This window comes from Fistularia commersonii, chromosome 7 (assembly GCF_037954325.1).
Source record: "Fistularia commersonii isolate RoL2024-O1a breed Wild chromosome 7, RoL_Fcom_v1.0, whole genome shotgun sequence".
Classification (NCBI taxonomy): domain Eukaryota; kingdom Metazoa; phylum Chordata; class Actinopteri; order Syngnathiformes; family Fistulariidae; genus Fistularia; species Fistularia commersonii.
In genome coordinates, this window is record NC_141290.1 from 16179001 (window position 1) to 16205978 (window position 26978).

A 26978-nucleotide genomic window follows, 5' to 3' on the forward strand; every position below is an offset into this window, starting at 1 on the left:
TGATGTATTTCGTTCGTTGAACTTTAGCCATGTCGTTACAACCCTTTGAAATTTACCGTCAATATTTGATTTAACCCACAAGCTATCGCTAAAATGTATTAGTTCTTTCAATTAAGCTAGTAATTACCCCATGACATGGTATTTTTGTACTAAAAGCTAGAATACCTAAATTTGGACTCCTTTTTAACCTCCGGTGCCTTAAACATTTTCGTTTGTTTTGTACATCGTTTTCATTTATTTTGCATCTTACTAACTAACTGCTCTCCAGATCAACATTGAAAGCTGTTATTTTTTTAATTGTTTGTCAGGATAGAGAAAAACATCATTGATGAGAACATGGAGGAGGTGAAGATGCTTGAGGTTCAGCTAAAGTGCCTTCAGGATGAAGTCGCATTGTTGCAGTGTCAACAGCAGGAGAAGCTCAACGACCGGACTTTTGATTTCTGTGGACAAATTTGGAACACCCTGTAACTATTATTCTTATTTGATACAATTATGATATTTAATCTCCATTAGCGTTGGGCACAAATGTAAATGTAAATATTGTATTTCATTTTTGGGACAGTAATAATTTGTTGTTCATCCTTACAGTTTATGGTCAGTCAGAGAGAAGCAGAGCGATATAGGGGTGCTCGCCAACCTGAGAGAGGAGGTTGAGAAGCTGGAGGAGGATCTGAGGCTACAAACCCAAATGAATGGCATCACTTTGAAAAGCTCCATCATAAATAATCTGGAAAACAGTAAGAGCACAGAGCTGTTAAGGTGTTTTGATATTTTACAATATGACAAAATTAACACAGTAGTTAGAATTACCCAATTCTTTCATCTTCATTTATATTTTGTATTTATTCCAAAAATTCACCTGTGTTGCTGCAGTTTTCATCTTGCTGTGCATTGGCCATGTTCAGTACAATTTTACATTATGCTGAGAATTAATTCAGTTAATTTATATTTGTTTTGTATCTTACACAACAACATCCCTACTATCCAATACTATGACTTGTGAAATGTCTTAATATCTAGCTGTCAATTTCATCCTGAATTGCAGAGCATATAAAAAAAGAGACTACATGGGATTTTATACACTCATGCCTTCTTTGGTTTTGCTTCAAAAAATTGGTTGCACTACTTTATTTATGTTTGTTTTTTGATTTTGAACATTGCAGTGCATTGTTTTACCTACTCCAGTTTTTTATGTGTGTTCCAGCTGACAGTAAGGTGGTCCAGCAACTCCAAATTTCAGGCTGCTGCTCCACACTGGACTTCCAGGTCCAGTTTCATCTCTCCGAAGTGAAGGTGGGTGCTTCTGACATACCCTTTACTGTGGCCATGCCACTGCTTTATTATGAGAAAGGTACCTCTGTCAAACTTCAGAGTGCTACTTGCAAATTTGTTGTCACTATGAAATAAGTGTGATGAGCTTAGAGCGAGAATAACATGGCATCATCAGTTGAAAGTACTATGCGCGATCCAGGTACATCCTTTAGCTACAGACTCACTCACTGTTACAGGGAAGAATATCCCATCGCCCATAATAAGGCCAAAAAGGTTGTGTGTGTCTATGCGTGCGTGTGTATGTTTTGAGTTTGTGGCTAAGTATAGCCTTCAGAGATTATGTCTGCTGGTGTCCTGAGAAAGCAGTCAGTTCTGTCACCTTATCATTCATTCAAAATTTCCTTTCAGTTTATATGTCTCTTTCTTTTAAATTACTATGCCAATTTCCTTGTTTCCATCCCATGTCAGCTAAGAAACATGCTTGTCTGATTATTCATTGTTTTTCCATGATTAAATAGTAAACCTATTGGCCTTAAAAGAGATTATTAAGCATATACCGTATACATCAGTGTAAGTATCTGTCTCAAAACCATCCATCTATTATATCCTGATTTTCCTGCACTTAGGGTAAGTCGGATGCTGGATCCCAGCTTTCATTAGGTGAGAGGGGGGTACACCCCGGACCAGTCACTAGTCAATTGCAGAAACACATATAGAGACAGACAATCATTCACTCTGTTTCACACATTTGGGCAATATTTCCAAAGTTGCCCCAATGTCCCCTGTGGTTATCAAACAAGTGTCCTTCATACTGTGAGGCAGAAGAACTAGCCACTACGCCACTGTGCCGCCCTCATTCTCAAACCCTTTCAAAGAATCTGCTTATCTTGTCCGCTAGATGGCATCAGAGAACAATATTTAATAAAGACTAATACAACTTTTAAGACGGTTTATGTTTTTATCTCATTTTACAAGCTAGATCGCAGCCGCAACAGTCTTGAGATATTTAAGTACTTAATAGCAAAAGTCAATAGCCGAAGTCATGGCTTTCCAAAGAACCAAACTATCAACCAGATTCAAGTGAATGACATCAAATTGTTTTGGAAAAATCAGATCATGGTCCCAATCACTTTATTCAACATAAGTTCAATTTGGCCTGTCTTTGGACATTGTCTGGGATAATGTATGCTTGTTGGTTCAACCACTTGAAAAATTCTCAGTGCTCAAGTAAATATACACAACCATGGTTTGCTAGTTGACAACTTGCTGACCCATTCCAAGATTGTATTTCCTGGCTTCCTCCCCTCATGTTGACATCTCTCCTACCTGAGGAGAGAATAGAAGAGAAAAAAAAGAGCGGGGGGGGCATTGTTGGGACACCCATTTCGCATTGTGAGACAATCATGCCATAATTTCAAAAAGATCCTAATTTAATATAACAGCAGCATTAGGTGTCAACTGCATTGTTTGAGCATTGCATTATATAATTACTGTCTTTTATTGAAAGTGAAAGAGTGAAAGAATTATTTATATCCATCCGTCCATCCATCCATCATCTGCTGCATATCCTGTACGCAGGGGATGCTGGGGCCTATCCCAGCTGTCATTGGGCAAGAGGCAGGGTACAACCTGGACTGGTCGCCAGTCAATCGTAGGGACACATACAGACAGACAACCACTCACTCACTCACTCACTCACTCACTCACTCACTCACTCACTCACTCACTCACTCACTCACTCATTCGGGGACATTTTCCTAATTTTTGAATTATGTAAACATTAAGTATATTTACTGTTTTTGTCTTTGTTAAATATAATATATTTATTGTAAAAGCACTGTCCAAATTTCTTTTTTTATAATACGATATCATATATAATCTACAAAAAGCAAATCAAGGACATAGTCCATCAAATAACAAATTTCTCTCAAAATTCTTCTTTGTCTGAACATGGATTTTTATTCTCTTGTGCAGGAGACTCATTGCAGTGTACACTATAGAAGTAAAAAAGATGTAAAAAGTATAATTTTTCAGTAATACTTATTCGTCCCAGTAAGACATGAATGACAGTGCATTTTTTTCACTATTTTCAACTATAAAACAACAGCAACAGAAACACACCTACATATTTTTATTACAAGGGAAAAAAAATCCAAAGATAAAAAGATATATATTCAAAGGCCTTATCTGACTTTGTGGACAATTCCTGAGTCCTGGGGAAAAGAAGAGACGACCAAAGAGAAGATTTATGGATTGAGTGAAGTAGGACATGAAGTTAGTTGGTGTGAGAGAGGAGGATACAGAGAATAGGGTGAGTTGGAAGAGATTAATTCGCTGTGGCGACCCCAGAAGGGAAAAGCCAAAAGCAAAAGAAGATGCCTGAGACCTGAAATGGTGCTCCTTATAACTTGAAAGTGGTCTGTGGATCACATAGGTTAGAGAAATGTCTTTTCAGATTATAGTGGTTGTACAACTGAAATATGTTGTATTTATATAATAGGGTGTTTGGAAAGGGATTTTTCCTTTTTTGTCTTTAAACATAATGTGTAGATGTTTGGGAATCACAGTCTTACTTATCACAATTAAACACATGATGACTTTCCCTCAATATCAGGAAAGACTGCAGATGTAAAATAAATGTTTTATAGTGTGATTGTGTAATACTGTGATCCATAAATCTTCTCTGTAAAAACCTTTTGGTTTTCATCCTGACCAAACAATGAGCATTACAGCTGAATCCCCACATCACTCCCCCTGCACTCTTAAATTTCTTTCAGTTTAAGCTTTTTTTGATGAAGCGATAATTTGTTGTGTAATGCAGTTTCTTTATCCTATTAAGTTCTCTAACATTCTCCTCTAAAAGTTTGTTTGACTTATATATTTTTTTCAATCATCTAATAAATCCTCCATTAGCATAAAATAATTTTTTGGGGTTTTATACCATTTTAAATCTCATCTTGCAAATTAACAACAAATTAAGCAACTAGTTCATTTAGTCAAGGGATTTCAGACTTTTATTTATTTCATATTACATCAGATTTATAATAATATTTGCTACATTTAATCGGTCATTATTGGCTTTTTGCATTTCTTTTAAGGAGCTTTGAAAGGAAAAAAGTTTAGGAATTCAGTGTCACTTGTAAAACTAAATGCTGTTTATTAAAAAAATGGAATTGGAAACCCTTTAGGGAGATTAAATTAATGGACGGAGCACTGCACAAGACAAAATTTAATTGTATTTTCAATATTGATTTTATTTGTTCATTCAGGGGGGACATAGGAAATGAGGCGCTTGGCCAGATTTTACCCCAGAGCTGTGTGTTTGATACATTGGATTTTAGTAGTTTTACATTTGCATCATGCCCCTATACCCTTTAATGTGCAAGTTACAGTAAAGAAAATTTGTTAATTTAAATGATAGTAACAACAGTGATTGTGATCCCTGTCTATAAAATCACAAGTTTGAAAAGAGCATGTTTATTAGCTTTGTTATTGTGGTAAGGATGAGACACTGCCACAATGAAGTAATATGAAGAGAATGTTTTCCACTCGTGTAAACATTTTTTATTTGACAATGTTGTGTCAAAAGCCAACTTTCTCCAATATCTTACCTTCTTCTCTTTATTTCATCTGTTTTTATTTACCAAAAGCATTGACTCTGTTGCTATTCAGCTGTCATTTGAAAATTGTAATAATCCAGATTTTTATGTTGCAGTTCAACAAAACGTGTTTGTTTCTTTCAAAAAATCCTTTGTTGCAAAAGTATGGAATTTAACTAAGGGCTAGCAGTTATTCTGTTTCTTCTCCAAACACTTCATTGCAGAGACCATTAAAACATTTAAGTGCTGTCATCTGGATGTTGTACATGTTGACGCTCACTCTAAGATAAACAGACACTAAATATGCAACGTACTGGGGACAACATATAGTCCTTGCAAACAAGTGCAAGTGTTTCTTTTTTTGAAGTTACAATTAATAACTTTAATAAAAACAGGTTTGTGTTTGTCATGCAGGAGGTTCCGAGACCTGAACGGTCAATAAGCTGTCTGACCATTGCCATGGATGACAGAAACATGCAGAGACTCGGCAACTTTTTGTCTGGGTAAGAAAAAAATTGCAAATTCCTACAGACTAAATATCTCCCCTCTTGCTATTCTGGTACATCTATGCATCTATTTGTCACACATCTAGTTGTGTGATCAGAAATTAAGAGTAAACACAAATCATGGCTTTAGTTTTAGTGTCTTGATTAGGGTTTTTCAAACTACTATGATCAGATATAAGTTTAGGGATGACTCCATGCTATGCTCAACATCAAATCAAAATAGTTATCTTAAAAAAGAATATTCAGTCTGGGATCGATGGGCTGGGCAAATCCCGCCTCTCATCCAATGACAGCAATGATAGGCTCTAGCATCCCAGCAACCCCAACGCAGGAAAAGCAGTAGATAATGGATGAATATGAGAATATTCAGTCCAGTCATACTCTTAATACTCTCTCATTTTCTAGAAATATAACCAGGAAATACACTAACATACAGTATATCTATAATTTTAATCCTCATGTAATCTTTGTACACTCAGCACAGATAATGTGAAGTTGAGTCTACTAAAGGTCTTTGAAATGTGAAAACATTTCATTGTGGGCTGCCATCTTTCTCTTTGCTGAATACAGATATGGCAAAAAAATTGCATTGACCGTTGCTAAAAATTGTGTTGTGAGACCTTCACATTTAAAATGACATATTCTACATGCAAGGGTGGTAAAGTTTTGCAGATCTCTCTTTGGTGTTGTTTCATTGGTAATAAAGTAGCTGAATTTGGTTTGGGAATCATAACCACACTGGAGTTGACTTGAGAAATGTTAGTTGTTGCCTTATGGGTGTTGTGTCCTTGTTGAACCTTTGCAAGTGGTCAGTTTATAATTCATTTTCAATGACTATCTGCTTAGGAGACATAATAGTAATATTGATTTTATTGCTGTTAGGATGTTTCTTTCTTTCTGTTTCATTCAGAAGGATTTAAACAGATTAAAAATGTCACACTGTCTCAGCTGTTATCCATCTGTCCCTTGTCATACATGTCCACTTTTATCTGCGGTGTAATACAAATGAATAATAAGCATTACACATTGCATCCATTGTGGCAGCATTCCATTTAGCTGTGCTGTTTTACTGGCAGACCCACCTGCAACTTGATAGTATCCCATGCATAATATTAATTGCACCTGCTTTTTTTTCTTCTGGTGTCATTTACAAACATTTGAGCTGAGACTGCTCTGTGTAGATAACTGACAGATGTCTAGAGACTTACTAACATGTGTTTCTGACCAGATATGTTAGTGCTGCTTGTAATAATATTCATCATGATCTAAGTAATTTAGATATAAATTTCAAATCACTGAGCTTTGCCTAAACTTTTAATGTGAAGTAGGTTGCCTTTTATAGCATTTTATCATCTGCCCAACTTAGGAGGTTTTCTTTCATCATGATCTTCTGAAGCTTTTCCTCTTCATTGGTTCTCAGCCCGTGATGTAATGCTCTGCCATTCTATGCTATTGTGTTGTCAGTAGTGGCATTAGGAATCAGCTGTTAAAAGTAGGTTACCAATACAAAAAAAGAACCACCAATATGCAAGATTCTTCAGTAGTAACATCTGCCTGTGCCTCTGAGTCAATTCACTGCCAAAATATACCCTGCTGATTGACGCTGCAGACCATACTCATTACAATACTGTCAACTGACTATTTTTAAATCTGTTGCCTTAGTTCTACTATTTGAAATACTGCACTGGCAATCCCATCATGCTATGTCTTTGTGTAGAAAATTCACACAACAGTTTCGGTGGTAAACATTATTGTGCATATTTTGTCAGCATGAAAATCAATGTCAAAATCTTTATTTTCTATAAAAATTTTGATATTGTAAAATATTTTTGATTAAATTATATATCTGAATATATGGCATTCAAAGCAGGGAGCAGTCTCATACATAAGTCCATGTCATATGAAAAAATGTTTTAACTAAAATCACTGCAAAAAGAAGTTCATTGAAAAACACCACAGACAACAGAAAACGAATATACTCAGTGAATCTGAATCATTTTGAGGGTTCAGTTTCGCCCTGCATTCCAGATGCTCTTGATTACTTCCAGAAGGATGTTCCCAAACCACTCGTGCCTGACCCACAAAGCCAGTCTTCCTAGGTGGGGATAAAATCATTTTCAGCTGTATGAAACAGCAGGTCCTTATGTATTGGCAGAGACCATAGTCGCTGGTATATATCTGCCAAAGTTTTCATAATGAGTAATGAGTTATTAAAATAAACAGTAACACTTTAATTTAATATGGTGAATTTGGTGACAAACTGAGCCATCAGTGGACCTTGCATAGACTTTGCATGTGCTTTCTTTTAAGCCATCTGCCAGAGGAGTATTTTGATCCGGGCAGGAAAAAAAAAAACATGACATTATGTAACCTGTTACAGAATAGTTCATAAATGGCTACGTAGAATGCACCCAAATCAGACTAAGCATACTTGTAATAAGGTTGCATTCATCATAAAAGCTTCTCAGCATATCCAACACATGGGATGGAGAGTCTGTGTATCAACTTTGCTCAAGACTTCGAATAAATCAGCATGTGTTATTACCTGTGATACATAGTATAGCCCTTAAGATAAATGAAGCAAATAAAGAGTGGTGCACGTCATGATGAATCTGTCAATCTCATGCTTCTTGTTTGATCACACTGTAATTTATAGATTTATTTCACTGGTTACCTAGTATGAGCTGATGCTTCCCAATTGGAGGATTTCACAAAAACAAGCCGGTTCATGCTTTCTCATCTACTTTAGCTGCTACATTAGCTGCATCAGTGGTGTTCATTACCAAGGGTGGTGTTCCTTGTCAGCTATACTGTGCTTCTGCTAACCTGTCAAATACAAATGAGGGGAGCAATGCAGAGTGAAATTATATTGCGTGAGTATTTTTACCCCTTAATAGCTAGGAAAAGATTTTGTTATTCTGGACAAATAGTTGAATTTATACTTTAATGAGGTAATCCAACTATTAAATGTTGACACAAGGTTTGGCTTGTTCTTGGAAGCTCTGCAGCACTTTACAGCTGGAGACTCACTTGCTGATGGTTAGCTGCAATGCAGTATGAAGAGAGATGTGCAAAAGCCTCAATGCAGGAAAGACGGATTAAGTTGTTCACTCTGGAAATACAGGTTTAGCCTTGCCTCGGGAGAAACAGTTTGAAGTCTTGACTTGGGGCATATGAAGACGATGCTTGGAGAGTGAATTCAAATGAATTGCATTTATACAAGTTTCTTTTTCTGGCTTCGAAACCCAGTTTATTACACTGTCAAATTCACTCAATCTGTTTTGCAAGACAAGGTACTCAGTATTTGGGGATAAACACTGAGTCAGTTTATAATATTTTTATTTTTATGTAAATGCTGCACTGTCCTTCCTCATAGGGTCTGTTGTCCCTCCAGACAGTAAAAACATTCCAAATATCCAAATGCTTCACGTGTTGTCCAGTTCTTCTCAAAAGACCACTAACCCCACTGGCAAATACATAAAGAACAAGGGTACTGAAGTGACTAATCTCAATGAATTAAACACATTTACTGGAATATACCGCAATGCAGGGGTGGGCAAACTCTTTGGCTCAGGGTCCACATTGACTTTTAAAATTTCACAGACGGGCCGGGTCACCACAAGATACGATACATATAAGAAAAAAAAAAAAAGGCTTTTGTTAACAGTACATGTCAGACTCGTCTGACACTTGCTTTGAATATATAACCAGCTTGGTTTTGAAGGCTCTTACGTTTGCTTGCATTTCATGTGCAAACCGGTTTTCCCCTTGTAGCTTCATGTCCAGGTCATTCATGTGTGTCAGTATGTCCACAGTAAAGGCTAAATCATAAAGCCAATCTGAGTCATTCAGCTCGGGAAAAGTGTTCTCACGTAGCTCCAAAAATGAAATAATCTCCTGTTAGAGCTCCTGCAGTCATTGATCCAATCATTCAATCATTCACATCAAGTATGAATTCTGTACCAATCTTTGGCGGGCCAGATTAAAAAGACCAATGGGCCGGATATGGCCCGCAGGCCGTAGTTTGCCCATCCCTGCTGTTATGAAGTTAAAGATTGAGTCACATTAACAAATGACCCTGGAAACCATGAAAAAAAATCAAATTGTTGACATTTAATTCACATCAGAAATACACTAGGAAGATTCAAAATAAAACAGGAAATTAGGTCAGACACAGGTTAGCACACAATCACCACAATCCAAATCCAAGGGGAAAAAACCTTGATGAACCATATTTGATTGAAAATACCCTGCTATACATAAACAGAATGTAAGGTATTAGTACTCACCAAACATTGTAAATGTTCCTCTTAGCTGTTTTTTTTATGCATAGACAAACAATCTCAAATGTTTACAGAAAAAATGACATAGCTTGAAAAAACAGTCAATTTTGAAAGTCATATAAATATTTGAATAACTCTGTTGTGTTTGTGTTAAAAACATTTTCGCCATGAGTCTCTTAAAATAAATGCCGGTCTCCTCAAGTGTGTCTAAGTATCATGCTGTTGAGTCCGCTCTTTTCTGACACCAGCTACGGTTATGAGCTCTTTCTGTCTAATTTAGTATTTGACGTTTTGAACTCACTCTTGTTCATCATAAAGTCAGAAGCAACAGCTGTGCTCCTTTTTATGTATGAATTATGAGTTTGAAGGTGTTATCAACTTGACTAAATATTCTGTAGTTATTATGTTTCATTTGTTTTGGCTTTCCCCGTTCCCTATCTCCTCAAGTGGGTCAGCAATTCATAGCAGATGTGAGAGGTTCTATGTGTTCTATATCTGTGGCCAAGCCACATCTGGATTGTGTGGCACAGTCTGCAAAATATGGAAAACAACAGATGGAAAAATACTGGAGATAATCATTCTGTCACAGTTCTGCCTTTTCCAGCTCTGTGTGAGGGAGAATAAATTGATAATCTTTGTTATATCATGCTGATCTGAATTATTAAAGACAAACACTGGCACAAGGCATTTTGATTGGTTATTCTAATTCTGCAGATTCAAGTTTCCACATCATTTTCTTGTCTCCATAAAGTGGTTTCTTAATTTTGGTGGACTTTAAAGTGCCAGTATTATTTCTGTATAGTGTATAAAATTAGTTGTAGGGTAGCTCAGCTTTTTAGTCTTTCACATTTTATTTTCTTTCTCAGTATATTCTGTTAATACTCTTGAGTATACCCTAGCAACTAAGTTTAATCATCAATCTTAAGGGGCAGAGATATTTTTAGACTGATTTTCAATTAGGTCAGGTAGTTAAAGATTTTAAGACATTGTTAGCTGTTGGTGTCAACAGGTTCCCTGGGGTAGAAAGGGGTTCCCTATTCACTCAATGCAATTTGTTGCTTGATCTGCCATTAGTGAATGAAAAATGTGTGGATAAGATAAATATTATAGTGACCTTTGACCAGGCAATGTACCTGTTGGGAACATGTTAGGCAAAAGTAAGATAAAAAGTTGAAGCATTCAATTAATCATTTTTAACTTGATCATCTACCTCTTGCCCTTGTTTAAAACATGTAAATGGTATTGAAACACTGAACACTTCTCAAGTTCACATCTGGCCAGTAAACACAGTTGATGTCACTATGCTGTTTATGCATGTCTTTAAATCAGGGGGCACATCATCTTAAGTAGCAGTAACAGAATGCATGGCTGGGTTTGTATATGGTTTTTATTTCAGTCTTCATCACAATTTCCTCAGAATCAGTATCGAATCAGGGTTAAGTATGTTGCTTTGTCTTTTTTTTTTGGGGGGGGGGGGTTACATTATATGGCAGTATGCTCTCATGTTTCCATGAGCTCTATGCACATAGCAATCTGGAAACTTTACCCGACTGCCGTCTAGCCCTGGGCTCCCATGGAAAGTCTGAACAGAATGTACCGGTAACAGGTTCTCTAAGGCAAGACTAAACTAGATTCTTTGCAATTGCCATTATGATACAAAGCATTGCACCCTGTTATGACCCTACCTTGTTGGATTTAATCAGATATTATAATTGTTTTTTTTTTTTTTGTTTTTTTTTTTACTGAATGCTAGAGCTTCTGTACATATGATGCAGTGCTTTCTAAGCAGACTCATATCGGTCTCCTTCTCTGATCCAGCCAAACTCCACCCACTGCATTATTATGAAAAAGTAATTCAGGGTATGAAAAAACCAGGGAGGGCTTGAAGAGACATGCAGCAGGGGATGTAGATATGAATGTCTGTTCAGATACATGATCTGCCCAATGTCAAACACTACTGAACAATTTGAGTGCAATTGTCTGCAACTACCACTACCATCATTAATACTACCAGTACTACTGGTTAGTACTTGATCACAAAAGCCTGCCAATAAGATAGTGGTAATAATCTCTGTCCTATTTTGCATCTCTGCAAGTTCCTCTGAACTTTACAACACTTAGTAAGTAGTTTAAGCGAACAATTGTTTTTTTTATTTGTAGTTTTAAAGAGTCATTGTTTTTTTTATGCCGATAATAAAATGATATATTTAATTAATTTATTCAAGCTTAACCAACCATTCAGAGACCATTTATTTTGACGTGCATTCTCTATGTCAATAACATTGATTTGCTAAGCTGGGATTTATTATTTTGTCTCTCCCCATGTTATCTTGTAATTTTTAAGATAGCTGTGTTGTCTTTTTTTGGTCTGTATCTGTTAAATATAAAAGATACCCTCCATCCATCCGTCCAACTTCCCTCGCTTATCTGGATTCAGGTCGCTGTGGCAGCAGTTGGAGCAGTGAGGCCCAGACCTCCCTCCCCCCCATCACATGGTCCAGCTCCACTGAGGGTACCCCAAAGCTTTCCCAGGCCAGTCTTAAGACATAGTCCATGCACACAGTCTTGAGACTCCCCTCTATGCTCTAGAGCAATGGTTACTCCTCCCAGATGACCGAACTTCTCACCCTATCTCTAATGGAGAGTCTGGCCACCCTGTGGGGGAAACTAATTTCGGCTGCTTGAATCCGCGATCTTGTTCTTTCGGTCACTACCCAAAGCCGAAAACCATAGGTGAGGATGGGAACGTACATTGAGAGCTTTGTCTTTTGGCTCAGCTCCCTCTTCACCATGACAGACCAGTACAGGCACCGTGTCGCTGCAGATGCTGTACCGATCTGCCTGTTGATCTCCCTCTCCATCCTTCTGTCATTCATGAACAAGACCCTGAGATACTTGAACGCCTCCACTTGGAGCAGGACCTCTTCCCTGGCCCGGAGTGGGCATTCCACTTGTTTCCAGTTGAGCACCATGGTCTCGGATTTCGAGGTGCTGATCCTTATCCCGGACGCTTCACACTTGACTGCGAACCGCTACAGAGAGAGCTGGAGATCATAGGCCCAGCTATGGAAGAGCTTTTTGACTTCTTCAGGAACTTAAGCTCTGGAAATAGGTGTGTCCACTCCAGAGTCCCCCGGCTCTGCTTCCTCATTGGAAGGCGTTTCAACGGGGTTGAGGAGGTCTCGGAAGTATTCCTGCCACCGATCTACAATGTCTTGATTTGAGGTCAGCAAATCAGCCCACCGGAAGTCGTTCTCTGTGGTTCCCCCGAACTCCTCCCATGCCCGGGATTGTGCTTTGGCAACCACCAAAGCCACATGCCAGTACCTGTCAGCTGCCTCCGGAGCCCCACAGGCTAGAAGGGCCTGATAGGAGTCCTTCAGTTTGATGGCATCCCTCACCGCTGGAGTCCACCATCAGGTTCAATAGTTGCCGCCCTAACAGGCGCCGACCCCCTTCTGGCCACAGCTCCTGTCTGCCGCCTTGACAATGGAAGCATGGAACATAGCCCATTTGGACTCATTGTCCCCCGTCTCCCTTGGGACGTGGTTGAAACTCCTTTGTTTGGGTCTGCCAGGTCTGACCGGCATCCTCCCCCACCGTTGCAGCCAGCTCACCCCCAGTCGATCAAAGAACTGTGGCCTAAGGTGTGTCATACACCTTAGGCCACATATGGACACCTCTATGCCTGAACATGGTGTTTGTTGTGGACATCTCTCTGCCTTGTGCACCAGCTCGGGCTCCTTCCCGGCCAGAGAGGTGACATTCCATGTTTCAAGAGCTAGCTTCTGCAGCCAAGAATCGGTCCGCCAATGCCCCCCACTCCAACCGCTGCCCGGCTCTCCCTGTACCCGACCCCCTTGACACCTCCTGTGGGTGGTGAGCCCAGAGGAAGAGGAACCCTCGTTGTTCCTTTGTGCTGTGCCCAGCTGGGCCCCATGGGTGAAGTCCTGGCTTTGGGAAGCTCCCCATGACCCGCATCCAGGCAAGGGAAAACTAGGTCCAATGTTTGGACTGGTCCCTCACCTGGGACCTGTTTGCCTTGGGGGATTCTTCCAGGAGCCTAAAGCCCCCGAAAACAGTTATTGTATGATCTGGAATGCTCACTTTGATAGCTGATGAACTAGCACCTGAATATTCAACCATACTTCCTGCAGCCACAATGCTCCCCTCACTGCCTGTGGAGAATGGTACCACAAAAAAGAGAATTGCTATTTAAAATTAATTTTTGAGCCAGTTGTTTTTGAGATGAGAGATGAGATGAGAACAACTTTATTAATCCCGAAGGAAATTGTTGTGCCAGAGTTTCAAGTAAACTAAGTAACTAACTTGTAGCTTCTTTTTATTGCCAAAAATCAAATGACAAATTAGATTCATGTTTATTTATTTTCTTTCATTCAGGATATTCATAAGATTTCCCCAGAAGTTTTCAAAGCCCCTTTGGACTTACTCGTTAAGCCTTCAAGAAAAAGTCATCTTTAAAAAGAAATTCAAACATTTTTAAACCGTTGAAACACTTTTCTGGACATACCTATACTTATTGTTAATTGAAATGCTATTTTCACAGGGTGGAACAGAGTGGGGATCTTCTGCTATTCTTCAGGACACTAAGAACCTTTTGTGATAGATGTGATGACCGGCGCAAAACCTTCCAGCACTTACAGGTAAGTGAGGGCAAAGCTGCCCTGAAATGTGTTCCACTCAACTGCTTTTACCCTCAACACTGGGACATAAAAACCTTTTTTCACTCACAAGGAAAAGAGAATAACCTCCATGACTGGCCATTTTAGTCTTTTCTCGCGATGCATTGTGTTAATTGCATTTTTGTGTAAAGGGGCTGCTTCTTCTTCTGTCTATCAGATGAGTAAAAGAGTACAGACGAGAGAACATGTTGCACTTTATCTCAGTTTATGTATGCATCAGCGGTGACAGAAAACATGCTTCAATTAATTGTGAATTTCTCCAAAAAGGTTAGACCACATGGTCTGTTAGTCAGGATGAGGTCTGTCATACCAGAAATTGAAGTTTTCTGTTGTAAATGACGTAACGTTGCTTGATTGCTCAATAATGCAATGGGTTTTACAATGATCTGTAATACAGTATCCATGGTATCGCATAACCCTCTTTTAACCCTCTTACATTGTAAAGGTAAAGGTGGCCCGAATTGCATAGCCTCTGGTTTTACATTTCAAATGGCTACAAACCTACCTTGGCTTTTCTTTCAGCGGGATAGTTGCAGGAAAAAAAAAATAGAACTAGAATTTTTTTAAAATACAGTGTCCCTGTTTTCAAGTGTTTTCAAGTTGTCTGTTTCATATCTCAAAGCATGATAATGGGATTTTCGAAGAAGAAAGAAATCCAGCTAGAGCCTCTTCATTGACTATCTTGATTTTGTATTCAGACACTAAAATAGGCTCTATATATTTTGCCATTGATGTGAAAATATGTATCTGTCCTTCATCCTGCACCAAAGTTTGATTGTAGAAATTGCAAAGAATCAGACTGACAAGCAAACTTCACAGTGGTCTTGGTACCAGAAAAATCATTAATTTCTGTGCTTGTGCTAGCCATTTAGACATTATGACTGTGCCTGTTTGTACAATGGCTACTGTTTTGGGCATGAATACTGATGAAAGATGAGGAAAAAGTAAAGTTTCTGCAGAGGTTATGAAATAGCAGGGGCATGGTATATATCAAGGTGTGGCTTTGCTGAGCAGTAGTAAAAGGCGCATAGTAAATCGAGGGCAGAAGCAATATGGAACCTATTCTCCTGTTTACTCAAGGAATGTGAAGCTCTGCCAAGTTGGCGGGGCGAAAGAAAGATTAACCTCCATTTTCCATGGTGGCCTGTGTGCCTAAACTTTTTTTTGCCTTACTTGCATATTCTTGACTGTTATGGAAAAATATTATGCCATTGTCAACCATTCACTGTAATGCGGAATGTGATGTATGTGGATTTCCATTATTAAATGATACATGCACTTTGATAGAAAATCACATATAGCAAGGTCTAGGAATCTTAACATTTCTGCCACTGATGGAAAAAGAATTCATTCAGTGTTTTGGAGGGTTTCAGTTGATGGTTGGCCACATACCATTTCCAAACCACAGAATTTTACCATCACTGATTGGTATACTGCTCTGCGGAAATATCGGTTTTCGATATCTTTGCACACAGATGGACAAACCTAGAGTGTGGTGAAGAAGTTTTGTTGCCCCTCTCATCTGCTACTGCTTTATCCATTTATGTATCACATTTTGTACACTGTTGCCAATTTCCGATTCAACCATATTGGGTCTTTGATTTTTCTCATACTAACCTGTTAGGCCTTCACGTCCCTTTTTCTTTATATTTAATCAACTGCCCAGTCATCACTGTCTCATTTAAGAAATGACATAAAATTTTTACTTCCTCATGCATATATATTTTGGGACCTTTCTATTTATTAATCTCTTATACCTCCTACATGCCTTAATTTTGTATTGTAAGACATTTTATTTTACCCCTTGGGAGTAGGGATTCAACTGTAGTGTCCTACATCCTACATTTTGCTCATACACTGTCTAGTTTGCCACACAGTTTAATTTAAAAAAAGTTTAACTTTATTCAAATATTTCAAAAACAAAACGCCATGTCACATACACATCTTCCTGTACACCACTGTCTTATTCACAAAAGAAATTCCTCAAGACATATTTTATTACTGTAAGGGAAGAGTTGGAGATGCAGGCGAGACATTTTACACAATGACAAAATAAAGAAGTGTTACTTTCACATTATGATAGTTCATAGATACACTATTACCTACTTCATTTCCACTGGAGACTATAAATTAAACACCAAGTGAAGCTAGGTCACAAACTATTGAAGTCCAAATGGCCAAAGCCTTTATGGAACCACAGCTAAGTGAGTAATTAAAAGTGACATTACCTCACACATAGTAGCAGATCAATGCACAGTGTTGTTTCCATTGCAAGGAATTTGACAAAATCTAACGAGAAGAAAGTAATTACAGAACATTTGTGCTGGATAAGACTATAAATGAGATAATCAGCTGTCTGAGACAGTTTGATCAAGACTAGTGTAAGTAGTTACCAAGCATACAATTGTGAGAACTGTGTAAAGTTTTTCACGCCATCTCTTTTCTTGTCAAACAAATTTTACACATACATATATATATATATGTATATATAAAATTTGTGATAGTGATAACAGTGTTTTCAAGTGATATTTAAAACTGTTAATCTCATATTCAATTTTAAAACATTAATCTTTCTGGACAAATTGCTTCAAATCTATTATAAAGCTCAGTCAGTTTTACTACAGCGTCAGGTCAAAATGAAATGATAAATTTGTATGTTCAACACTCACACACTGGATTATCAACTGATATGGTAAAAATATCCAGAGGGCATCTCAATTTTGGTATCCTCTTAAGATATTGTATAAAGCTAGCAACCTTAAGTTTGGCTTTCGATCCTCAATATATTTCAAACAATGTGTATGTCATAGTATCTGATAGCACCTGAAGCAATATCTGATGGCAGCATATTAAACTCAGTTTTTTGAGTTATGATGAAAGTCACACATCTGTTGGCCTGATGTAAGCTGATGTAGAATTATGCAGGCTTTTTTCAAATACACTCGTTTGGAGCATAATGAGAGCACATATTTGATGGTTTGGTTCATCTCATGCAACTCTGCTCTCTCTAAACTGTGAAACCCTATAAAAACTGGGTTTAAATTCTCACCATTCAGCTGAACAGATGAAGTACCACCAGACAAATAGAAAATGCCTACAATTCTACAATTTTCATTTTGACCTGACAACGTTGCAAGCTATGTTTAGGTTTGCTGAAGTAACTAAATCAACTAACCAGACCAGGGGACCAGCGCCACAAAATTTAGAACACTGAAGTTTTTTTTCCCAGTGCTCTAGTGTGGGGAAAACTGCTCCATCAGCATCAAAGGGGTTACACATTCATGCTCCAGCTTCCTCAGCGGTACTGTCCGATAGGCAGTGCCTTCATACAGACAAAGCTGTCGGGATACTTGGACAGCACAACAGGGTTGCCATCCATGCGGACCTCACTGAGCCTTGGTCGTAAGTAGTAGGTGTCATTGGATCTGCAGAAGGTGTCTTTGTTGACGTCAGTGATGTTGTTGTTCTGAGTGAAATAAAGATGTCAAGAAGGTAAGTTACTGTTCAGGATTTTAGTGAAGTGGAATCCATGTTGCTAATTTGCTACATGGTCAATTTAAACTTAACTATGAGGTAGCAAAAAGATAAATGAATGTAATTAATTTAATTTGACACTTTAATTAATCGACTTTTAGCACAAGATGTCAGTGATTTCGTAAGCCAGTGTACTCATAAACACTTTATAAATTAAGATAGGAACCTGAAGATGTAAGATCCGAACGCTCTCTGGGATATGTGGAACTGCCTCCAGTTGATTGTTGGCCAGGAACAGGTTGGCCAAGTTGCTCATTTTCTGTTTACACCATTGGGACACATAGCAATAAACAATCATTGTTAGTTCTGAATGTAATTTCTATTTATACAGTAAACTGCCTTGTTGTGATTTAACAGTACTCTGTAGTAGCACATTATCATGCTTCCTAGATATAATGAAATAGCTGAAAGAGTATTCCAGTATTGTAAGCTCCAAATCAAAAGAAGTTGCAACAGGTTTCTTGGCTCTGTTTGTCAGATTAATTTTTAACCTCAAGGTTCACTGATCTGCATTTAAAATTTTAAACCTATAACCTTACTGAGGATCTTTCTCTAATTACCTCAGTTTATTTCTTGTTTTTTGGTATAGCTGCAGACTAAGGATACTCAGCTTGAAAAGGAGTGCACTGTTTCCCTTGTTTTAATTTAATATTTTTACATAACCAGTGGGAGATCATTTAGATGTGGATCTAAACTGGTACATAGACTTCAGTGCAAAATCTAAAATTCAGTGGTATTGAAAATTACAAAATACTGTTTGTCCTTATGATAATGCACAATATTGATAATACAGGAAAAGCAACAGGATTCCTTTTTTTCGAGTTCAAGATAAAGTATGCTGATACACTGAAGATATGCTTTCAACAATGTTTCTCCGCTTTTGTTACTATATACTTTAGAAATTGTGTCTGCGCTTGATTTTCAGTCTTGAGAATCCGCGTTGATTTTAGCATTGAATTCGATTTTATTGTCCATTTATTCATGAATAAATACAATGACTTTCATATTAACTCTGGGCCTGTGTATATGTGTGGATGACATGAAGTTTTTCTAGGTTCTAGGACATTGGAACTATCTGCTTCAGTCGAAAATAAACTTGCATTGCTACTGATCTGATGATAGTTAGAAACGTGATACATCATTTGTTGTGTTATCCTGAATTATTGTAGATGTAACCAGCCATATCAATATTAGTGGTCGCGCTGCATTTATTTGCCTTTATCCTATGGACTTTATAAATTAACTGACAGAGCGGAGCAGTTCAGACAATATTGTCTGTCCAATATGTTTTGGCTCTCTTGTTGCAGCTGTGTCAGCCAAGTGTATCTCAAAAGAGCATTAAAGAATTAGTTATCTTTTGGACATACTGTCAAGTCTCATCTGGGACATTTTTAAAAAGGGTCAAAAATGTTGACGTTTACCTTGAACGCATTAGCTTTGACACCCTTTGTTTTGAGGAAGTTGTTGTTGGCGTTGAAGGATGTAAGTTTTGCTGGAAGCATAGGGAGTCTAACCAGTTGGTTCTCAGCCAGAGACAGTTCCTCCAAGACACTTAGCTTAGAAAATGCCCCATCTTCAATCTCAGAAATCAGGTTCCCTGTTAGGTCAATCCTCTTCAGAGTCACTGTTAACAAATGTTTGTGGGGGGGATTTCATTCCATTGTTGTTGTTGGAACAAAAAAATCTTTACATTTTACATTTCCTTTCAGGTATTGTGTAAACCGTAAGTGTAAAAATAAACTTACTTAAAAGCATGGATTAAACTGATCTGTTATCTATTTGTTTACTAATGAAAACACAAAGATTTGCATTCTAAGGTAAACCCCTTTCTGGTACTTGGATATCTGTCCTAAATTACACCATGCTAAATACTTTTTGAAACCTTTGTGGCATCAGATAAGCAACCAAGGGCTTGCCATGTGAGTCATAATATTTGGGGGTCATAATATTTCAGTGCTGTAACCTCAGTTTTTAATTATGTGTATTATCATGGACCGGGCTTAAAGCGTTTAGTTGTCTCAACTGAGACATTTCTGTAACGGTAGAAATTGTGCTTGTCCGAATCTTTGGAGCAAATAATGAGACATTTTCAGTTTGTTCCAAACTCCTCCCATGGTGCAAATGTTGTAGGCTTTCCCATCTTGGCATCATATTTTCAAACTTGAATATGTAAGGCTCTCTATCATAAATTAGTATTCCTTATTATCTTACTAACTTAACTTACATCCATTCATGACAGGTGGAAAGAAATTAGTATCTTTTTAGCTTGAGCATGACTACTGATGAGTTAGCCTCTTAACTTTTGCTCAACTCTTCTGCAGTAAAACCTGTTTAAAATTCATCAAATAATAGAATATCAAAAAGGAAATGTTTAATTGAAGATCAAGTTGAAATAATCTTCTTGAACATTAGCTGCATAGCATACCCGGCAAATTTGTCAAAGTAATCAGGTGGAAAATGTTCAGACTCACAAGTGTCAGCAAAGTCCTTTGCAGTAATCTTTTGGATTTTATTGAAGCGGGCATACAGGTATGCTGTCTCTTTGGGCAGGGTGGGAATGCTGGTCATATCTGGGCTGACCTCCTCACAATACACTGACCCAGTTAGACACACACACAACAGACAAGTTGGCAGTTCTGCAAAACAGAGATAGTACACAAATGTCAGACTTCAGTATAATCTGCCACTGTCTTGTCTACCTCGATGTCAACTTGATGTTGTGGCGAGTAGGTGTGACTGAAGGCATTTGCACTCACTTCATCAGTTATCTAAGATAACTATGCCTGTTCAGTACTTTATGTGGTGTACCCCAAGCACCACTCTTCATTATTTTGTTTACGAAGGCTTCTGCTGAGAAGCATCATGAATCATTACTACTATGCTTATAGCATGCATCTATTCTTCCACTTTATGGTTAAATTTAGTTAATTTTCCATCAGATATGTGGCCCAGCAGCCAGAGGTATCTGCTGAGCTCAAGTTTCATTGCACTATTGCATCTGATTTCTATTTGATTTTTGAAACCAAGCCAATGATAATGAGTTAACTCGAGCGTGACCATTTTAATATAAATACTTGTCAAGTGGCTACTGAAAAACAGCAATGGCCAATGCTCTTAGGTGCATATTTCAGCCCAATGTTCCTACAGCTGTCAGAGTGGATTTTTAGCCTGGAACCTTTTATTTACAATCAAAGTTGAGGCAATGCACAATTAAAGCTTTTGCGGAGGGGAAAATTTTTGTTATTTGATGTTATCTGATAGCATTTGCAAGCAACATGTACTCTGTTACTTTTGTTTAATACCCACATTTTTGCTTTGAAACTGTGTAACATGATCTATCACTGCTACTTATTGCAAAGTATGACTAATTTTAATGGTCTTGAGGAGTGCTGCTTCCATGGTCTCATTTAAAATGCAAATGAATGGAAGGAGAACAATTTTCTATGATTTGATCTGGTGATGCAAGGCTGAAGTATTGTGAGACACTTAAAGAAAATAACCTTGAAAGTCAAAGCAGCAGGCTTTAGTCTATTTTTCTGTCATCCTCTATAAGTCTTCTTAATTTGCATTAAGCCACATTTATTGATCTTTTCCAACCATCCCACCTTCAAATTCTATGTCATATAACGTTTTTTCCCCAACTGAAGATAAACCGTCTGTGATTGGTTGCAGGCACCTAAGTCACATACCATAGCTTTCCTTTCCTAAAGCCTCTATCAGACATAAATAGTCAATTAAAAAAAAAAACCAGATTAAACCCCACTGTTGCTGTCCTTGACGTAGAGCTTTCACAGGGAGATATTCTGTGTCAGGACTAAGAAGCAGAAATTTCAATGTTTTGTTTGCACCAACCAAAACTGATGTTCCCACTTTCCATTCAAGTTCCCTGCCATTGAACTTGAATGGCTTCATTTCTATGAATGATTTTCATGAGCAGCACATTTACTAAATTTAATTCTCCTGTGAGTAGGTCATCAACCCCCCCCCCCCCCCCCCACACACACACACACACTTGGTGTTAAAAACCTTACTGTAAAGCAGTCAGTAGACATTTGCATCCCAGCACAAACTCTGTCTTCTGGTTAGAGTGTGTGTAATGCCAGCTTTTTAGTGCCTGTCTAAAAGAGGCTTAATATTATCATGGAACAAAACTAAAAAGTCAAAACATACATCGTCTAAATTAACGTTTTTGTAACAGGAGTCAACTCCTTTGGAACTTTCTATGGAATCATGGTCTTTCTGTGTCAGATAAGTCTTTATCTCACCAGAGACATCTCCCGCCACTGTGACTGGGCTATCATCAGGTTCATCAGCAAGAGGCAGTGCCCTCTGCAGAAGAAAAACAAAAAAAAGACAAAAACAGCCAAATCACACTGAAGGTTAAACAAAATATATTGTAGCTACATGCTAATGTTGGTAATGTTCTAATGTTGGTGTGGTAATATATGTGTAAGAAGCAAAATATAAAATGTATTAGTTCACTTTTGTTCTTTAAAGAACAGAGTGGAAAAGTTTTGATTTCTTTTTTTGAAGTAGAACAACCACGTAATTTGGTGAATACAGTTTACACACAAGTGCTTTTGATTACATGTATTTACTTTATTTCTTAGGTAAACTCTTGCAATAAAAATTCTAAATTATTGTGTTAATGATTATATTCATTTTACGTCTCAAGCTTATTGAATGAAATCATTATATTTAATGCATATCACGATCATGCATATTTTGGGCGATTCTGAAACGACAATACTTCAAGACATTATTTATGTCAGAAATACCAAGCATTAGGGCATTCACAAGCTTTAACAGAGGATCCAAAATTTTGCATGACTACTGTGGAAAGAAATTAACTGCCTCGAGAACCTGGGATTAAGTAAGAGCATAAACTGAAGCAAAATGCAGCACAGTAACCATTTTACCCTGATAATGTTGTTTTCCTACTGCAACAGAACACTGAATATTTTGCCAACCTTTAATTAATCTAAGACAAAATTAGCATTTTAGACTACATGCACTATTTGTCCAGAGCCTAATGAGGGTATTTGTTTTAGGGTTTTCCACCAGTAAAATTTTATTTGGAACAGAGTGGTCTCACTTCGATTAGTCGAGATATGGCACAGAACAACATGACAACTTTGCTTTGGTTTGAGAAATGACACGAAAGAATTAAGAAAAACCAATAGTTTGCCACACATACAGTGTTTTTGTCACACACATTTGCTGTCTCTCCTGACCCCCCACTACTATTATTATATGAATTTTTAAGTATTCATATATTCATCATTCCGTAAGTGTACAGGGTGCCTGATATAGATTAAAATACAACAAAAATAAATACACATTTCTGCTGCCTTGGTCGAGCAGAAGGTCTAATTCAGCTCAGACACCCTCTTATGAAAGGAGCCTTTTACTTTGGAACATAAAACAAATTCTAATTTCATTATCAGCTTTGTGAAAGTCAGAATTATCCACACCGATACACTATGTATGAGATTGGCAGAATATGAGTTGACTGGAAAGTTTTGCAATTATCTCTCCAATTGGTGAACAACCCAATTTAATTGTCTGTTACATCCATCAAACATTATTTGATGCTTGAATGTGTATACTAAGTAGGTTACAAGAGGATATTTGATGTTTTTTTTAATGAAGTTTAGTCAAACTGCGGTTTTGTTCTGTTTTACTTTGACATGCTGCATCTTGAAAATATTTATTTTGATGACGTTTTCAATGACCAACAACACCCTGGTAATCTTGAGGTTAGGAATGTTTTAAGTATCTGAAATTGTATTATTTGGAAGTATTTGTAAAGGAATAACAGTGCTGTCACTGTTGCAAATTGGCAGAGATGATGAAGGTTCCTCTCAGTTTTATACATTTTCAGCCACTGACCCTGGTAACATTTTTTAAAGTTGAATGGCAATGATTTTATGACTTGTGCATTAAACCTTGTGAGGTTTAAAAGACATCTGAAAAGTTGCATACAGAATGTATCTATATTAACATTCAGCCAAATGGAATTAAAGGTATGTAAGTGTGAGAGTGTGAGATAGAATCCTACATCTATGATGGTCCAATCACTTATATATTTTCCAGTATTAAGTCCTGGAAGCATCTTTTAAGACTGGATTTAATCAGTTTTGCCCTGAAGAAATTGATTGGCAAAATTTGGTCAGTGACTGTCAAAATGTATTGATAAAGCGACACATGAGAAGAGTTTGAAGGTTATTTTCTAAAAAGTCTTTTACCATTTATGGTCAAGAGTTGAAAAAAAAAACAGCCTGTACCAAATCAAAACCGATCATTCAAACTGAATTTAGATTTAGCAGGTGTATCTCCTCAGACTTATTCCAATGTAATTTTCCAGATTGGAGTTGGGTTTCTACCTACTACCAGCATTTAAGTATAATCCAGACCACGGGTTGGTTTTGGCTCATCCAAATAGTTCTTGAATAGGTTTGTGCGGCTAAGTTGAGGTTAATGTGGAAGATTTAACTCCAGTTTAGCACTATATGTCTTGGGGAAGGAGAGGTTAGAATCAACATGATGTGTGTGTCTTAAAAGGAGGGGGATTGGTTTCAATTGCAAAGAAACTTTGTAAAGTAAGACAAATATACAGTTGAACAGTTGCCAGCTGACCAATTCTCCATTAAGAATGGTTGAGTGATATTTTCAGTGGCATTTCATTTCTTTTTTTTTTTTCAATTATCTGCCTGTATTCTCATTGTCTTATGTGCCCTGTCTGCAAAATCAAAACAAATACAAACAAAAACAAAAAAACAAACAAAAAATGATGATCAAACCTTTGCTTATGGTTTGTAGAAAAATATCAATTTATCCCTATTTCTTTGATTTTACATATGGCAATAATTTTGATAGAGAACAGTATTTTGAATAGATAAAGTTCTTACCCTTGGCCTCCTTGATTGGAATGTGTCAGTTAAGTATCCATTAATGTTACTTCCAGGTGGAGATCCTGGTATTAGCTGTGAGCCATGGTTAAACTTCAGGGCCAAGGCTGCCAGTCGCCATGACATTAACATGCAGAGGAATAAGAAAGCCTTCATTCTGTCCAAAGCAGTGTCAGACTGATTCAACAGATTGCCTTGAAACCTGGGTTAGCAGATACTTTCTGCAACAAGACCCTGTTGGGATGTGTCAAATGACTGTATTTAAAGGCTGAACCAGTAACTTCGACCAGACTCTCAAGGCAGAATTTGTAGTGTAGAGTACTTAACCCTTCCCTGACCACCCAGCATCCATCTGGTGTTAGTGAGTCATACTGAGGCGCATGCATTTGAATAAAAAGTCAGGGTAAAAAAGTAAATGTTAGTCGAATGAATTAATTTGAATTTGTACAGGGAAACAGATACTGTTCAAAAGAAAAAAAAGAAAACATAGTGCATTGAAAGCAAAAATTAGAAAGCTGTCAGCTGAAATATGAGTCTGTTTTGTTGTGAGGAATGTCTGGGCTCTGCCCAGATGCTTGGTAATGACTTGTAATATCCAACCCCACCGTTCATTAGAATGGATCATTGTTTTTTTCTATTCTCTGGTTCAGGTCTTTCAGCAGTTGGTCACACATAACATTCTGCAGTAGCAGTAGGCACTGATCAAAGGCTGGTGTAATACTGTGATGAGGATCTAATACTTTGGAGTGTCCAATGCTTTTTTTTAGTTGTCTTTTCATTTTGCCAGAGGCAGAGGCTGTTTTTTAAACTGCACATAAACCTTCAAATGATTAACCAATTAAGCTTGCTTGGGTGAACCATGATTTGCTGCATGGCTCAAATTCAGGAGTTTCTTGCTGTGAGGCAACAGATGTTATTTTTGTCATTGGGGTGATTCTGAGACGGCTTCACAGAATCTTGGTCACTAGGTAGCCTTGAAGATCTTTGAAAGCCCCGAAAAGAGGCCTCAATTCAGATTCTTGTAGTTCAATGGATGCCCCATGTTTACCACGGCAACTTCAAATGCCCTTTCAATCAAGGATAACTTATCTAACATGTAACAGGGTACTTTTAGTACCTGATTTCAAAAAGCCATATTAGGAAGGGCACTTCATGAAAACTGATAATTTATTATGAGTATGTAATCTGAATGTTTATGTTTATTATAACTCCTCTATATGTTTTAATTCTACTTCTAAGATACATAATACTGTTAAGTATGATATTGAAGTCGCTAATATGTAATGATCATTTGACATGTAGTGTATTAACTAATTTGTCCTTTGAAAAGATTGGCTACTGGGGATTGAAAGAAGGGGTTGTCAATATGCAGTAAGCACTGTAAAGGAAACCCACATTGTAATTACTGTTCAATTCTTTGAATAATTTTGTAATACAAGCAAAAAATGTATTGCCCTGAGTCATTTAGAACAAAGGTGACTCCACATACATGTTAGTGGTTTCCCTATGATGTTGAAATGACTTCAAAGCAGCCTCAGCTATGAAGATTCTGAGACAATTTTTTTCCACCATTTCTAAACATTTTTAATTCGTAAATCATCTTAGATAACTTTTTGATAGTGCATCGCAACAAGAGAGCCAGGGCTTGTTCACTGTTGTGCAAATTCTAATTAGAAAAGTGTGTAATATGTGATGACAATATAGTGTGTCAATAGATTGTCAATAGATCAGTAGATTATGTATTTTTGAGACTTCTTCGTGTCATAAACGAAGTAAAGTTCTTTTTAGTAAGGCTGGCTTTCTTTGAGGCACTGTTTGTCTTAGTAATTGGTTTTAAGAGTGCCATTTATCTTTTCATACCACATGTAGACACCATCTGCTGTTATATTTATGATCTGCAATGTTTTTAATACACATTCAGGGATATAGGCTGTTGCCTTTATAGTTTGACAAGCATGTAATTGCAGATAAGCATACATCATCAATGCTCAAAGCAAAATGGATAAAAAAAATTCCTAAATGGGGCAGTACAGTCCCAATACTGATACATTCAAAGTAAAAGGTATAATTATGTTTCGCTGATATCTATTTTTTTTTGTTTGTTTTTGTTGTTTTTTTTCTCAAAAATGTTTTATAGATACCTTTTAAGAAATTATTGTTATTTACC

General features: G+C 37.4%; 2 protein-coding genes across 2 annotated transcripts in view; one reads left to right on the forward strand and one right to left on the reverse strand.

The window, feature by feature from the left end:
• Positions 1-26978, forward strand: part of cenpp (centromere protein P) — a 79606-nt gene that overhangs the window by 150 nt on the left and 52478 nt on the right. Inside the window, exons 2-6 of the mRNA XM_086148999.1 lie at positions 309-467; positions 592-740; positions 1208-1296; positions 5289-5377; positions 14231-14327. Of these exons, the coding sequence (XP_086005125.1) occupies positions 337-467; positions 592-740; positions 1208-1296; positions 5289-5377; positions 14231-14327 (555 nt within the window). The 5' untranslated portion in view covers positions 309-336. The remainder of the gene's footprint in view (positions 1-308; positions 468-591; positions 741-1207; positions 1297-5288; positions 5378-14230; positions 14328-26978) is intronic.
• Positions 16121-25050, reverse strand: ogna (osteoglycin, paralog a). Its single transcript, XM_086150055.1, has 6 exons — positions 24812-25050; positions 22166-22229; positions 20372-20536; positions 19322-19524; positions 18067-18159; positions 16121-17832 (listed from the first exon to the last, which is right to left on the reverse strand). Exons 1-6 carry the CDS (start codon positions 24965-24967, stop codon positions 17662-17664), a joined length of 852 nt encoding a protein of 283 aa, XP_086006181.1. The 5' UTR covers positions 24968-25050; the 3' UTR covers positions 16121-17661.

What these genes read in the sequence shown, in the direction of transcription:
- ogna (XM_086150055.1), bottom strand. Translation starts at nt 24,967, where the DNA reads ATGAAGGCTTTCTTATTCCTCTGCATGTTAATGTCATGGCGACTGGCA. An exon ending in AGTGGCGGGAGATGTCTCTG is followed by an intron (nt 20,537 to 22,165) that starts GTGAGATAAAGA and finishes TCTGTTTTGCAG; the next exon opens with AACTGCCAACTTGTCTGTTG. An exon ending in TTCGGATCTTACATCTTCAG is followed by an intron (nt 17,833 to 18,066) that starts GTTCCTATCTTA and finishes TATTTCACTCAG; the next exon opens with AACAACAACATCACTGACGT.